General features: G+C 38.1%; 1 protein-coding gene across 2 annotated transcripts in view; it reads left to right on the top strand.

Annotated features, from left to right (window-relative positions):
• Positions 1–15495, top strand: part of LOC127658325 (protein virilizer homolog) — a 29789-nt gene extending 14294 nt beyond the window's left edge. The window contains exons 10-23 of one of the 2 annotated variants that reach the window (XM_052147558.1): positions 1511–1665; positions 1776–1858; positions 2213–2306; positions 4588–5132; positions 5373–5608; positions 8127–8606; positions 9082–9214; positions 10408–10524; positions 10652–10812; positions 10977–11073; positions 11571–11737; positions 12673–13013; positions 13122–13265; positions 14473–15495. In XM_052147558.1, coding sequence (XP_052003518.1) covers positions 1511–1665; positions 1776–1858; positions 2213–2306; positions 4588–5132; positions 5373–5608; positions 8127–8606; positions 9082–9214; positions 10408–10524; positions 10652–10812; positions 10977–11073; positions 11571–11737; positions 12673–13013; positions 13122–13265; positions 14473–14645 — 2926 coding nt within the window. In that variant the 3' untranslated portion in view covers positions 14646–15495. Of the gene's footprint in view, positions 1–1510; positions 1666–1775; positions 1859–2212; positions 2307–4587; positions 5133–5372; positions 5609–8126; positions 8607–9081; positions 9215–10407; positions 10525–10651; positions 10813–10976; positions 11074–11570; positions 11738–12672; positions 13029–13121; positions 13266–14472 lie in introns of both variants that reach the window. The other variant, XM_052147557.1, reaches the window with a different exon arrangement.

The raw sequence follows: 15495 nt of genomic DNA on the forward strand, positions 1-15495 counted from the left end.
AACAGTACTGACTGAACCATGAAAATTTATCATACTTTTGTTAATGAAATAAATATATAAATATTAAAATATATGAACCAATATTTGAATTTTAAAGTCAGCTGATTTTTAAATTGCCGTTGATTCCTTAGTCCACAAGAGGGCACAATAAATACATCAACCATACAGCACTGTTATATTATTGCATAGAACAGTCCTATCCTGGCTGTTAAAAATGTAGCATTTCATTTTCAACTAATGTGCATAAAAATAAATAAAAAAATGTAGTCGGTCCATATTCTACAATGTTAAGTCATAAGTAAAATGAGGGGGGAAAACGCTTCAATAGACAGTTCACATGGTGTTACGTTTGCACTGATGCCACAGTATAATACCCCAGACTCAAGCTATAATTTCAGCGAAATAGCACATTGTTTTTTATTCATTAATTTTGTATGTAGAGTAGCAATATTCACAAACAGCAGTGGTATTCGGCTGAACTCGGTAGTGAACGGCTCAGAATATGAACCCAGGCCAGGGGCTGTTCAAACAGACGGAACACATCAGACAGGAACCGAACGCGAGGATCTCGAGAGACACACACACATATTTCCAAGTTGAACATCTTTCCTGAAAAGCATTTAAACAACTAATTGCTTAATCTGAGAAACGCATTACTTAATCTGAGAAAAGCAACATGTGCACTGTTTCTAGCCTTTATTAGCGCAAGAATGTGATTGATCTGAAGTCATCATATTACAGTGAGAATAATTTTTTTAAATTTAAATCAGATACGTTTCTGATTTGTTTATACGTTTCTCTCAGTTGCGTGAAGATGTTAATTTGGTTTCTCACGTCACTAGCTTTAAATATGCAATTTAGCTGGCTAACGAATGCATAAATGTGACCAGCTGGATATAAACGAATGCAAATAGATGGTAATAGATGGTCGTGACATTTAAATATTTGGGTAGGACTTGCGTGTATTTTTCTCACATTGTTCTAACTGCTTAAGGTTAGCTTTAATGTTAGTGTCCTCTCAGCCTTGTCTGCAAACATACCACTGTTCTCTACTAATGCAGCATCTAGTCAACAAATTAATTACTTTATAATGATATGACAATGTGTACTGTATACATACCTTTTCGTTGTTGATGTTTAAATCAACAATGAATACTTTGTGTCTGTAGTGTTCTGCTCCATGCAGACTTTAGTCTCACGGGTCAAAACAAAAGCCAAAAGGCATTAGTTTTATTTCATCTCTAGAGGCCGCTCTCATACTGTATAACGACAGCGCCCCCTTCCCAAACGCTGCAGCACCGGACGCAATGGGGAAAAACAGTGTGGATTTTTTGCCGATAACCAATAGTTCCAGAAATCTGTTATCGGTGCTGATTATTCTTGAAAACCGATATATCGGTCGACCTCTAATCAATATGTATTAGAGCTCACACTGAAAATTCTAATAACGCACAGCAAATCTAGATAATGCAAAACAATGTCTGATTCTTCCTCACACTTTTTCTACCAGAGAGGGCAAAGCAAGGAAGTCTGTGACATATAACTATGCATGCATGCTTGTACTGCTCATGGTTCAGACATCAGTTGATCTGAGGATGATGGAGCATTATGCCACTCCACTTCTTAGTCTTTGCAAAGCTGATGAAAACAATGCTAAGTTTCAGGGTGAGTCTGCTTCGCAAAGTCTTTAATTTGTTCATAAGCAAAGCATAAAAGCCATTCTATCATATTTGTAAATTTAAGTTTGTTCACATCTTTACATAAATGTATTTCAGAGCTGTCGAAGTGGTTGGAACCTCTTGAAAAATTACATTTTGACATTAGTGGCATCCCTACGCTTATTGACTACATAAAACAGGTAACTTTAACTATCACAGAACCTCTGGAGCACTTTTCTTCAGTTATTGGGAGTTTTAGAGGAGAGGGGGAGGATTTACAATATGTAGAGTTCAGCTCTGGTAACCCTGCATGTTAGAAATTGATCAAGACATTGAAGGAATGATTGTCTTTTCAGTTTTCATCATGAGACTCAACCTGATGCTCTCTTGCAATTAGCAAATAAAGCTAATAAAAAAACACTAATTCTTCCACTATAATTAAGAGATGCCATTTTAATAAGAATATGTCATATAAACACAAAGACCGGTATGCGAGTCATGTATGACCAAATATGGTGTAGAATGTCTCATGTTTGTTATGTTTTTTCCCTCAGAATCTGGAGCACCTGATGACAGCAGAGGGGGTGGGTCTTGTAACTTCTCTCAGAGTGTTGTGCCACATTGTCTGTCCTCCACCTACTTTGCCAGGTACATGCACACACACACACACACACACACACACACACTGGGGCATTGTAACCTTCATGCCTAAAAAATATGTATTTTGTTGAATATGTATTTGTTTGCATGCCTAGTTGATAAGTTCTGCCACTAGTCAACGTTCTTCAGTTGCACTTGTTCTATACAAATTCCTGTCCACAAACTGTGCCAGTTTAGTGGTGTCATTAATTTTGTAATAACCTGTAATATCCAAACATATGAAAAAGTGTAAATAAAGGGAACCCAAAGCATTTTGTGATTACATCAAGTTATAAGTAAACAAAGCTGGTGCTCCTGATATCTAAGATCAAATAAACTACAGCCCTGTTTGGACGTGATTAGTACTCTAATCAATGTTTGAGTTATATCCTTGTGTGACCCCGTGTCCTCCTGAATGGACATTGTGTTTGTCTGCTATATGTTTAGTCTTCGCTATACGCTAACACTCTGAGCTGTCAGTAAAGGGTTAAAATTTTGACGCACCGAGTCATATGACAAAACGCCGATAACTGCAAAGATTGTCTTTGGGAGAAATGGCAACAAAACTACATCTGGTAAGAAACTTCTTTAAGTTTCTACATTGAAACCTGTTGAGTCAGAGTCTCTAGTTTCATCCAAAATGTAATTTTGAACATTTGAGCAATTTATTGTGAAACGGCGAATTGTTAAACACAATAACTACTTAAGAGGTCTATAAGCCTTTTTTTCCCTTAAAAATCCTATATCCAGTGTGCATTATCATATTAAGAAACAATGGATTCATCCAAAACCTGAAATGTGTTGCTTTCAAAAGCTGTATATGGAGTTAGGATGAAAATAATGTGCATTTCAAACTGTTCAGAGACCAGTGCAGACAGACAGTACACTGGAGATTAAGTCATTCACTACGTAGGGAGCAAGGGAGCATCCTATAGCTTTCTTATGCAGCCAAGTGTGTTCACACTTAACATCCGACCAAAAGTTCAGTTTCTGTAACTGTCTGTAACGTCTTAAAACAGGAATAACAACACTCCTAGAAACAAACAATTTGATAAAAAAAAAAAAGATCAGACTTTCTATAACTTGGTATTATTTAAAATGTCTCTGTCCACATATGAGGACATAAACTTTTTGCAAAACGATTTGCTCTAAAAAAAATATATATATATGTATTTTTTGCATGTTACATTTTTTGCAAGTTACAAATCAAAAGGAGAAATTAAAAATGTACACAGCAGTCATGCTTGGGTCTTAGTGGATATTTATTATCACCCAAATCCATTGATTTCATTCATGTACAGATTCGGAGGGGGCTCAGATTTCTGTGTCTATTACAGAGGTGATTTCATTTTGTTTAATTTTAATTGAATTATACATGATAAATTACTTATTATAAAAACCCTATTAAAATAAACTTCAGGTAAGTTTAAAGAAGTGGACTTATCTGTAAATAATATAATTATAACATTATGTAACTGAGCTGAGAAATTATGGCAAGTATCTTATATGACGCTGATATTACAGTGGCCAGTCTTAGCAGTTTCTGTTTTTTTTATTTAATTTTATTTTTTATTTGAATTTGTTGAATTTATTTCTTATTTCTTTTGTCATATGGCAAAAAATCTACATCCATATTGAAAGGTATGCAGCAAGCAGAAGATTGGAGCACAAAAGTACTATCTTGTCGGTAGTTTTTGTAGGTCAAAGTACGTGTGGAGAAGCATTGTGAAAATTCAGTATCAGCAATCACAGACATTTGGACGTGATTAGACTTCTCAGAGGACCCTTGAGTTAGCCGAAAAACAGTATGTAATTTGCTCTGAAAATTTTAAAGAGGTTGTGTGAGAAAAACACAGACTTGTCAGATTTGGATAGGATTAAAATCACAAAGTACACCTGTGAAACACAAATTTCCCTAACCCCCTCTGGAAAAACTTGCCCTGTCTGAATAGGGTTCAAGTCTGAGTTCATTTGGAGTGTTCACACAAAAGTAAAAAAACTTATAAACCAACCAGAATCTAATCAAGTGTTGCCCAGAGGCATACTGAAACTATAAGCACTGTTCACGACAATGCAAACAGCTTGAATCTGCCAATGCAGAGTTGCAAACAGCAGAGCCTGCTGAAGCTGCATAGCATATGTTGAGTTATTTACATAAGGCTGTTGACCTACTGACTAGCCGACAACTTTTCTGAGCAACTAGTTGACTAGTTAAAATTAATAGTTGTGCAAGTCCTACAATAAAAATATTGCCATGTGTCCTGACACATGGCACATTGTGTGTGTGCAGGTCAGCAGAAAGACTTGAAGTGGAACCAGGCCATAATAGCCCTCTTCAGTGCAGAGGGAATGGACACTTTTATTAAAGTCCTCCAGAAGCTTGCATCACTGCTGCTGCTGCCATGGCGACTACATGGGGCTATAGGCCCCGCGGAACAACGACTCATGGTGCTGTCAGTGGCCTCCTGCTCGCTGAGACTCATTCGAGCCATGTTAACAGAGCTGCTGTGTGGGGGAACCTGCGAGTTCCGTGACGCACGCGTGCCCTCCGTCTGTGTCACCCTTCACAAGATTCTCTGCTCCACCCCGACAACCGGTCGCTTGGATGCGGAGGAGCTACGTATCCAGGGAGACATGACTGAGATTTTGTTAACATTTACACATGCAGTTAGCAAGCAGGAGGTGGGGTCAGAGGAGACTGTGGCAGGAAACAGCTGGTCTCTGATGCTGAAGGAAGTGCTGAACTCTATACTGGCTGCTCCAGAGAACATCTACAGCAGCCTCAGTCTGCTGTCTGAACTGCTGCCTCTACCTCTGCCCATGCAGACCACACAGGTACTCAACCATAAACATGCATAAATAACAAACAATTCCACCCACTGATCTTTCGTGTGCCCTTCTACTGGTTGTACACTTGAATACCATACTTATCTGTGAGACCTAGTTTTAGTATTATTGCTCAGATATACTTGAATCCCTAAATTATAAAGCCAGTTGTGCTGCTGTGAAGTACACACATAAAGGACTTCAAACTCCTGTCTCTACTCTCTCTCAATCTCTCACTCTCTCTTCCAGGCACTTTCTGTGCAAGACATTGGAGTTGCGATGAACACAAGAAAGTTATGGAGTGTGCATTTACACGCTCAGGCCCAAGTGTTACAGGAAGTGCTGAGGTGCGTGTGTGGGAGCAGCTGTCCACCGCTCCTGTCCATGCTCCGCCGGGTGTGCGTGCAGCTCTGTGATCTCTCTGCACCCACTGCAACCCTGGTGATGAGAACACTGCTGGAGCAGCTGCAGGAGGAGATGCAACAGTAAGATTACAATTACAATCAGAGAACACTTAATATTGTGACGCTCCAACATTACAAATGATTTTGCATGAATAAGGATGTCATCCAATTGAATCTCTTTCATTAAATTTTTATGAAATTAGCCAAATCTTAAAAGTCATGGAAATTTCTAAAGGGAATATACACATATCTAGTTACGGTCGGAATTGTTAATTAGCAAATCAATCTGATTAAAAAATATTTTTCAAAATGAGTTGCCAGAAATCAGTCATACAGAAAAGGTCATGGAATTTTCATTGGTCAGAAAGGGTGAGAACCCGGAATACACCTATTTTATTGAGACCTCATTTTGTAACCATTATGCACAACGAGTCTTTTGAATTCATATTTAACTGTGTATTGGCTATATCTGGCTTAAAAATATACACTGCTTGAAAGTGCTCAGAACCTCACCGATTTTATCATTTTACAAAATTAGCAAATCTACATTGAAATTTTGTTCCTGGCAATAAACCACAAATGTATTAATTGCATGTAAATAATGTTTTGTATTATAAATAATGTTACATTGTTTAAATGTTTGAAAAGATCTTTACAAATTTTGTTCAAATAAATTATAATATATTATAATTATAATATTTTGTCACCTTCCGTGGTTTAGCATGTACAAGCTACACTATTCAGGTCTGATTTTAGCCCATTATTTTATGCAGATTTGCTCCAGGTTTGTTCTCTGTGATTTTAAAATAATGTCATTGGCTCTCAGAAGGGGTTGACAGATACATCAGTTATGCTGAATAATTGATGCGGATAGTTGCTTTTTGGAATTATTGCAAAAAGTTTTTTTTAATTCCTCTGTGTTCCTCTGTGGCCAAACCTGAAGAATAAATTGCTTCAAAAAGCTTAATTTGGCAAAAATTTACATATAATGTATTGTAACAGAGCCAAGACTTTTTTTTGGTGTAATTCATGATTATATTGATTTTCTTTTATTAAAAGACACATGACAATTGACTAGAGATCACTAATGATCTACTGTTGGTGATTGGTGATCTACTGTTAATGAATGACTGCTCATACAATATGTATTAGCCCATATGACAATGTTTATAATGATTCTGTTGTAATTCATTGTAGATGATTATAAGAGGGCATGTATTGTTTCCCTTGTGTGTCTATGTTAGCTGGAAGCACATACATTACAAAATAAGAGTTGTTTATAATTAAATGTAGGGATGCACTGATGTATTGGCCATTGACATATCAGTTATAAGCATAACAATTATGATATGAAAAAACAATGGTATATTTATAATTAAATATCAACACACTTTAAGAATTCAAATGCACAATCCAGAAATAATGATGATAAAAATGTAGAAGGGTTGGCACTCCTAAGAACATCTAATATTTCATTTTTATTCTTTCTCGTTCTCACATTAATGAGGACAAACTGTCATTACAGACATGACAGTTGTGAAAGTAATACTTACCTATATATGATGAGGGAAATTTCAGTAGAATTGCACAAAATACGCACAAATTGATTGGTAATTTTCAATAATATACAGTACATACATGTAAAATGTGAGTTCTGTTATTTTGGACAGCAAAATAAAAACAAAAGTGTTTTAGCAGTACAAAATAACCTTTTTTCATTGTGGCTTGGCTTGATCTCTTTAAAATTTTGGCCTGTCATGTGTTCAACAGATCCAATCTATGTTCAATAGGAATTATTTATTGTTAGAACAATAAAAAGGCTTTTGTACCTCTTTGTAAATGTTTAAAGCATAATTCCTGAGCAAAACAGTGATCTGATGACAAAAAAGGTAAGTATCAAAATATCGGCATGTCGTTTTTTTGTCAAAATCGGTATCAGCCAAAGCATTTCATATCAGTGCATCCCTAATAAAAAAAAATCCCACGTTAGGCACCAAATCTTTGGCCCTGTTTTGGACTGTTGCAGCATCTATGTCTGTCCTCGAAACAGTAAGGAAAGGCTAAAAAGGTTTTTAACATGTGATAAACCAATTTTAAAAACTTTCTACCAATTAGTAATTTATTGACCTTTTCTGCTACCTTAGTTATCCGTATCGGCAGAATCCATTGTCGGTCGGCCTCTAGTTCTCAAGAAGATTAATAGTGGGCCATTGTTGGACATTCACTTTGTCTTCAATCATTTTGTTGAGTAACTCTGATTTTAATTTGGTATATTGTTGGGGTTCATTGTCTGGTTGAAAGATGAATTTTCCCCTAACCTTCAGTAGTTTACTAGATTGTAACACGTTTCCTTGTGTTTACACCTTCCATTCTTCCCTTTTTTCAAAAAGATGCCCTGCTCATGCCACAAATTCAACTGAAAAATTACGCTTTTTCTTTCAATAATATTTTTTAAATAAAACAATGTCACAAAATAATTTTAAGTTTCAGTGCTTAGCAATAGACAAAAATTATAATTTACAAATCAAGGAATTGTAATACAGTAAAAATGTGTGTATATCGAACAGTTCAAATTACACATTGTGTCTTGTGTGTTTAGAGAGGCAGCTGGCTCACGCTTGATAAGGCTACTAGCCCTTGTCGACTCACTGGCATCTCAACGTGCTTGCAAGACGGCCATGTTGGCTCTTCTGGGTGGATCTACACACAGTGAAGTGCGTAGTGATGGGAAAGTGGAGGACAAACTTCCAGACCTTCTTTCCCCCCTGTTGGCAATGCTTGTCCTTCCAGTAGAAGCCAGCCTAGCAGCACAGCAGAAAGCTGAATTGACAGCTTCCATCATTCAGTCACTATGTGATCAGGATGTGTCACTGGTCGTGAGTGGCTCGGGCGAGTCGTCTGTGTCTGAATTAGAGCAGCTGGCCAACGCATTGCCGACCAGAGACATGCTGACGTGTATATGTGACGGAATGTTGGAAGTGTTGGGAAATACACACAGCACCTACACACTCCAGCTGACATGTCTACGAACCATGATGTTTCTCACAGAGCATGACTATGGGCTTTATCACCTGAAAAGGTATGAAAATGATTGATGGCACTTTTGCATCTTTACAGTAATTTTAAACATGAAAATGTTTTTGATACATGAAATGGCTTTACGAGAATAGTTTTCTGGTACATTTTTACATGCTTACTAGACAAGAAGTTTGGGAACATCATATCAAATCAAAGGGCTTGTCCAAAAAAAACTAGGCTTACTTACATCACACCCATGAACCATGACTTGCTAGTCTTAGATTGTAGGGGAGGGCATTCTCATTCTGGAGAGGATAAGATTGGGCAAAAATCTGTGGAGTACAGCATGTGTCATCAATATTTGTGGTTTGTTTTCCCAGAAGACTAAGACTACATTTTGTTTATATTTGCTAAAAGTTCATCATTTATGAGTACACTAGGACATAGAAGGCTTCAAAGATAACAGACATTTAACTAGCCACAAAACTCCAGTTTAGATTTCATGGTGTCTTTAACGTGCAGTGTTTGTGTTGCAGCTCTCTGAACAAACACAGCTTGGCCATTTCATCTAAGATCTGCAGAGAAACTGCCTTCTTTAATAAAGAATCAGCAGAGCTCCTTTCAGCCCTGTTTGACTTTTTGAGACAGATCCTTAACACTGAAACTATGGTAGGCCTGCGAGAGAAATTGTTGACATTTATTTGTGTATGCATGTATAGATTTTGATCTTATGGAAAGAAATTGGTACTTTTATTCACGAAAGTGGCATTCAACTGATCAAAATGTATAGTCAGGACATTAACAACTTGAAATATTAATATTACAATTTGAAAGAAATTTCAGAACTTCTTTAACTACTTCAAAGAGTTCTCATAAAAAAATCCACGTGCAGCAATGACAGCTTTCCAGATCCTTGGCATTCTAGCTGCCAGTCTGTCCAGTTACTCAGGTGACATTTTACCTCAAACTTCCTGTAGCACTTGCCATAGATGTGACTGTCCTGTCGGGCACTTCTCACACACCTTACAGTCTAGCTGATCCCACAAAAGCTCAATGGTGTTAAGATCCATAACACTCTTTTCCAATTATCTGTTGTCCATTTTCTGTTTCTTTGCCCACTCTAATCTTTTCTTTTTGTTTCAAACGTGGCTTTTTCTTTGCAATTCTTCCCATAAGGCCTGCACCCCTGACTCTTCTCTTTTCTGTTGTACATGAAACTGGTATTTAGCAGGTAGAATTCAATGAAGCTGTCAGCTGAGGACATGTGAGGTGTCTATTTCCCAAACTAGAGACTCTGATGTACTTATCCTCTTGTTTAGTTGTACATCTGGCCTTCTACATCTCTTTCTGTCCTTGTTAGATCCAGTTGTCCTTTGTCTTTGAAGACTGTAGTGTACACCTTTGAAAGAAATCTTCAGTTTTTGGCAGTATCAAGCATTGTATAGCCTTCATTCCTAAAAACAATGATTAACTGACAAGTTTCTAGAGAAAGCTGTTTCTTTTTTGCCATTTTTTTTTTTTTACTTTGAATATTGACTAGTCTATTGCAAGCTTCATTTAATGAACCAAATAATGTGTTTGATATAATGGCAAATTATTTTCTAGTACTAAATTAGCAATTTAGCATGATTACTTAAGGATGAGGTGGAGTGATGGCTGCTGGAAATGGGGCCTGTCTAGATTCAATAAAAAATTACTTTTGAAAAGTCAGTAATATCCTGACTATACTTTGTGATCAGTTGAATGCCACTTTGGTGAATTAAAGTACCAATTTCTTTCCAAAACACCAAAATCTGTACATTATTCCAAACTTTTGGCTGCCAGTGTATAAGTGCCTACATATATTCTTAATGCCATAACAGGATGAAGACATAGACAGTCGCTCATTGGCTCTTAGTGTGAGTGATATGAAACACCTGCTGCAGTGGAAGGAGGAATCAGGGGAGCATCCATTACCAGAACTGGAAAAACATATCACGGTATATATGGCAGAGATAATTATGTTATTGTTATCACAATTGAGCTCTGCCCTATTATTACCTGCAAAAAAAGGAGAAACTCATACGAATCCTTATCTTATGCTGCATTTTTGCCCCTTGTGCATAGGAGCTCTGCAAAGAAGATCAGTCTTTGGAGACTCTGCTCGAGAATGTGGCTGGACTGCGACAGATTATAGAAAGTTCTGGAGAAGCCCCTACTAATGCAGAGCCTGAAACTGAGCCTACTCTGCCTCTGCCAGAGCCACTCCAGACACAGTTCAACCACAGGTAACACAGAAGGAGAGTAACTGTGTGTTTCATTCAGTGAACTAGGGGTCTTTGTACATGAAAATATATAGCTGCCCTTATGTTTTATGACAGGGGTCCGTTGCAAGAGGTGTCCTTGGCATTACCAAGTTTGAAATGTTTTTTATCTGGTCCTTTGCCTTCAGGACAGTTTATGTTCTTTCTGATGTCTTGGACGAGCAGTTGAAGGCTCTGTGGTTCTCTCCATTCCAGTCAGATGAGATGGAAACAGAAGTAGACATGGTGAGTAACAGCATGTTTTTGCAGGAATGAGAAATATACCGATCATCCACAACATTAAAACCACCTGCCTAATATTGTGTAGGTCCCCCTCGTGCTGCCACAACCTAGTATTTCTGTAACTGCTGATCTCCTGGGATTGTCACACACAATAGTGTCTAGAATTTACTTCGAATGGTGCCAAAAACAAAAACAATCCAGTGAGCATGTGGTGAGAGGAATATTATCTCAGAATGCTATTCTGAGATGCGGGTTGGCGCTGTTTTGGTGGCATGAGGGGGACCTACGCAATATTAGGCAGGTAGTTTTATTGTATTTTTGAACAAATTTGAAAAGCTAAATGCAGCTGCTGGCCTGTGGCAGACTTTAGGGTTAACATTTTTGTACATATTAAGGTTTTCACAGTTTTATTTATTTATTTTTTGGACACTAAAAATTTCATAGATTACTGCTAATTTTTAATGGTTTATCTGTCAGCTTTGTAATCTTATGTATTGCAGGTGAAAGTAGACCTAGTTGCACTGGCCCAGCAGTGTTGTCCAGACTTGGATCTGAAGGCGGAGTTAGAACGGTCTTTCCTCTGTGAACCTGCTTCCCCAGGGCACAGCAAACCAACCAAAGGCTTCAGACTGGGCAAGCACAAACATGAGACTTTCATCACATCTAGGTACACAAGCATCCATGAGTTCTTGCAATAAAAATGGCTAAATGAAGTACAACAGAATTTAAAGTGCATTTATAGGTACATTATCTCCCATGTATTGTAGCTAATGTACACATTCAATACACTCAAGATGTTTTTCCCACCCCCAGATTCATCAGATTTGTCCATTGTATTAAATTGTTTTATTGGTCTTTTCACTGCATGTCAAGGTTCTAAGTTCTTTAAACGTGGCACTCATGCCAAGAGACAAGCAAGAGGCTGTGCAATGTTAAACATCTGGTGCATATCAATGTACATAGAACTAGAGGTCTGCATTCCCGTGGAACTACCATAGACCCCAATTAGATTTCTTGCGGGTGGGGGATAAAATTTCCGAGTTGAAGGCGGGTGCGGACGGTACTTCCGTGAGATGTGGACAGGAGCTGGAGGTCAGAGAATAGCCTGAAAAATCCATAATTCATTAATGCAAAAAACATTATAATAATTTATAACGTAAAATAAATGTGCACACAGCTTGTGAATTAAATTAGGCCTATCCGGTTTTTAGAGCAGGCAGTTATTCAACGTGGCTTTAGAAGAATGGCAGAGCATAGCGCACACTGTGTCATCAAAGGATGTAAAACTAGGACTTGAAAATGGTTTATTTTGTGAACATTTTATGCCATTTTGCTCAATTATGCAAAATGGCATAATTTTCATGGCATCTTACAATAGTAATAACAGAAAAATAAAACGTTAGTTGCAGGAGTGGGAGGGAAAAAACTGTCCTGTGCAGACCTCTACATAGAACAACAATTAAAACATAGCATAGACAAGATGTGGGAATGCATGCTTAATCTTACATTTTTTTATATATATATATATATATATATATATATATATATATATAATCTTGACAGATGTATTAATAGCTACAAATCAAGTGTCTTTGTTTGCAGTGGCAAGTCAGATTATATGGAGCCTGCAAAACGAGCTCATATCATGGCAGCCCCTCGAGGTCGGGGTCGTGGTGCATTTGGCCAGCTCTGTCGGCCACATGACATTTTCCGTCAGCGCAAGCAGAACACCAGTCGTCCTCCTTCCATGCATGTGGACGATTTCCTTGCTGCAGAGTTCAAGGATCCGCCCACTGGCCTTGCCATGCCCAAACGACCTCCGAAAGGGGGTGGAGGAGGAGGAGGAGGAGCCAAGCCTCCAACCAGAGGCTTGTTTACTGGAGGAACCAGAGGGAGGGGCTTCCAAAGCCATACCCGCTTCTTCACGCCACCAGCTCCCAAAGGTGTTCTGCTTTCTGGTACAGGCACATATTTGTTGACATGCATATATTACTCCTTTTATACATGGCTGATGAAACCAGTGACATGTTATTAAAAATATTTTGTTTTAGGTAACTACCCTCGCCGTGAGGTTGGACGTGGCTCTGCCTGGAGCACTCCAGTGACATCCATCACTCACAGAGGGACATACAGTGAACCTCGCGGAGGACAAAGCAACTTCACACGACCATTACCCTCCAGACAACCACCTGCAGGTAAGTCCACACACACTTGTTTAAGTTAGCTTAATCTAGACAATATCGGTTTATACAGATATTGTCTAGATTAAGCAAATTATTTAATACACCAAGGGTCTTCAACAGGGGGTCCGCAACCCCCAGGGGGTCCACGGTGGTACCACAGGGGGTCCGCAAATTATTGTTTGATCCAACTTGGCGGCATTTGTATTAATCACTCACTCACATAGTGAGAGACAGTAGTATGAATTATCGACATGTTGAAGTCCTTCGCAGCTGCATGCCAAATCTTATTGTGACTAAACGGCACTAGCCAGCAGCAGCTTGGACAAACCCTTCATGCGCTTGCTGCTCATCACGAGCCGCTCAAAGTGTGACAGACATCAGGTTCACCGCTGCAGAGGAGGGTTGCATGAGTAAACGCGTCTGCTTTGCATTGGTTGTGCTGTGTGGTTGAGTAGATGACAGCCTGCTTTCAGAACAATAGCGTACTTGCCTGGTGTAAATAAAGTTACCACTGAGATTATCAAGCTGGCATACACAGTTCTTAACATTCCACACACACAAATGGTGACTCAAATCAACATAACTGGGTGCACTCAGTCATTGTTTTCCTCATTGCAAATGTTTACTCAATGAAATCAACAGTGATTTTAAAATGCATGTATAAAATCGATCACTCACATGAGACAAAGTCTCCATTTTAGTAACATTATAAAAGTTATTTTATTCTGCATGGACTGGGTCTGTCTATTTTTCTGTGTCTATCTGTCTTTTTCTTTATTTTTGGAGGTTTGGCACAGGGATTTGTAGAATTATTTATAGAATTTTTAGAATTAGATGAAGTCTTGTTTTTAAGTAAAAACTGAGGAACTCAAAAGAATGATTCACTTACAAAGCATACATCATTATGGCTTGCGATTGTGAGCTACTTTTTACTCTACACATGAGCAATAAGTAGCTGATTAAATGCTTTAGAGCTCAGCATAACTACAAACAAAATGCATATTGACTGTAGACTTTTCCATGGTTTTTCCAAGATTTTATATATGTTCATAACTTTTTCAGGCCCGGAAAACTGAATTTTAAAATTCCATGACATTTCCAGTTTTTCCATTACTATGGAAACCCTTGAAAGATTACCTTTGTATTTAGTGAAATGTTTCAAATAGTACTTATTCTGCAACTCTGTTTAATTACTGACCACTCTCTGTTAACTCTTCAGGTGCATACCGGTTGGCTCCTCGAGACAGAGCCACCAGAGGTAGAGGCACTAATCTGTCCTGGATGAGTGGTGGTGGAGTTAATATGGGAGGAGTAAGCGGCGGAGGACGTGGTCAAGGGAAGTTCAGCAGTGGAGGTGGGCGGGGCCGGCATGTCCGCTCATTCACTCGCTAGATGCTGTCATGAGCAAAACAAACTTAGCCATCAGGCGCTAAAGGACCAATCAGGATGTGGATTTGCTTTGTCTTTTGCAACCATTGGCTGATATTGTTGTCATTGTCATGTTTTGTGTTTTTCTCAATTTTTTTTAAACTGTTTAAATGATTAAATTTTTGTGAGTATATATTTGAGTGTATTTTCATATAAAAATCCACAGTGTAACTTGAGTTTTAAGAAAATGATTTTAATATCAACCTTACAGAGAATGGACACAGCTAAATGCTGTTTTTTTTTTCTTCCAAATGTTGAGACATTACTCTTGAACCCTAAAACATAATTCAACAATATACTAACTTGGGATTGTTCAAATGTAACATGTCAAACTCTTTTACTACACAATTTGGTTCATCCACTCAATTCAATTTAGTTCAGAGGATCTACAATTATGGGGCTTCTTAAAGGTGCACTCAGTAATTTTTTACATTGTGTTTGTCATTTTAAAAGTCATCTTGGAATTATACTGACACTTAGCAGCATGGATGCAGCAACATGTTAAAGTTATGAGTTGCAGATACCATTATAAAAATGCATTATTCACAGCCATGATTCATTCCATAAATCCCGAAAGTGTCACAAAATGGGGGAGTTACAGAAGTAGAGTGAGTGGGCTTTGATGCGATGGAAGAAAGGTTCCATCCGTTGTTCCTCGCAGGCTAATTTGCCAAACCGTAGCACGTCTGTACCATGGGCAAAAATTAGAGATTGCACCTTTAAGAGTGAGGAGTTGGGAATAAGTAATGTTGGGTAGTGATGTTTATTTGCATTAACCTGCATAAAGCTCAATCGTCCTTATTGTTCTCCCTGA

The sequence above is a fragment of the Xyrauchen texanus genome, chromosome 17, assembly GCF_025860055.1.
Source record: "Xyrauchen texanus isolate HMW12.3.18 chromosome 17, RBS_HiC_50CHRs, whole genome shotgun sequence".
NCBI lineage: Eukaryota > Metazoa > Chordata > Actinopteri > Cypriniformes > Catostomidae > Xyrauchen > Xyrauchen texanus.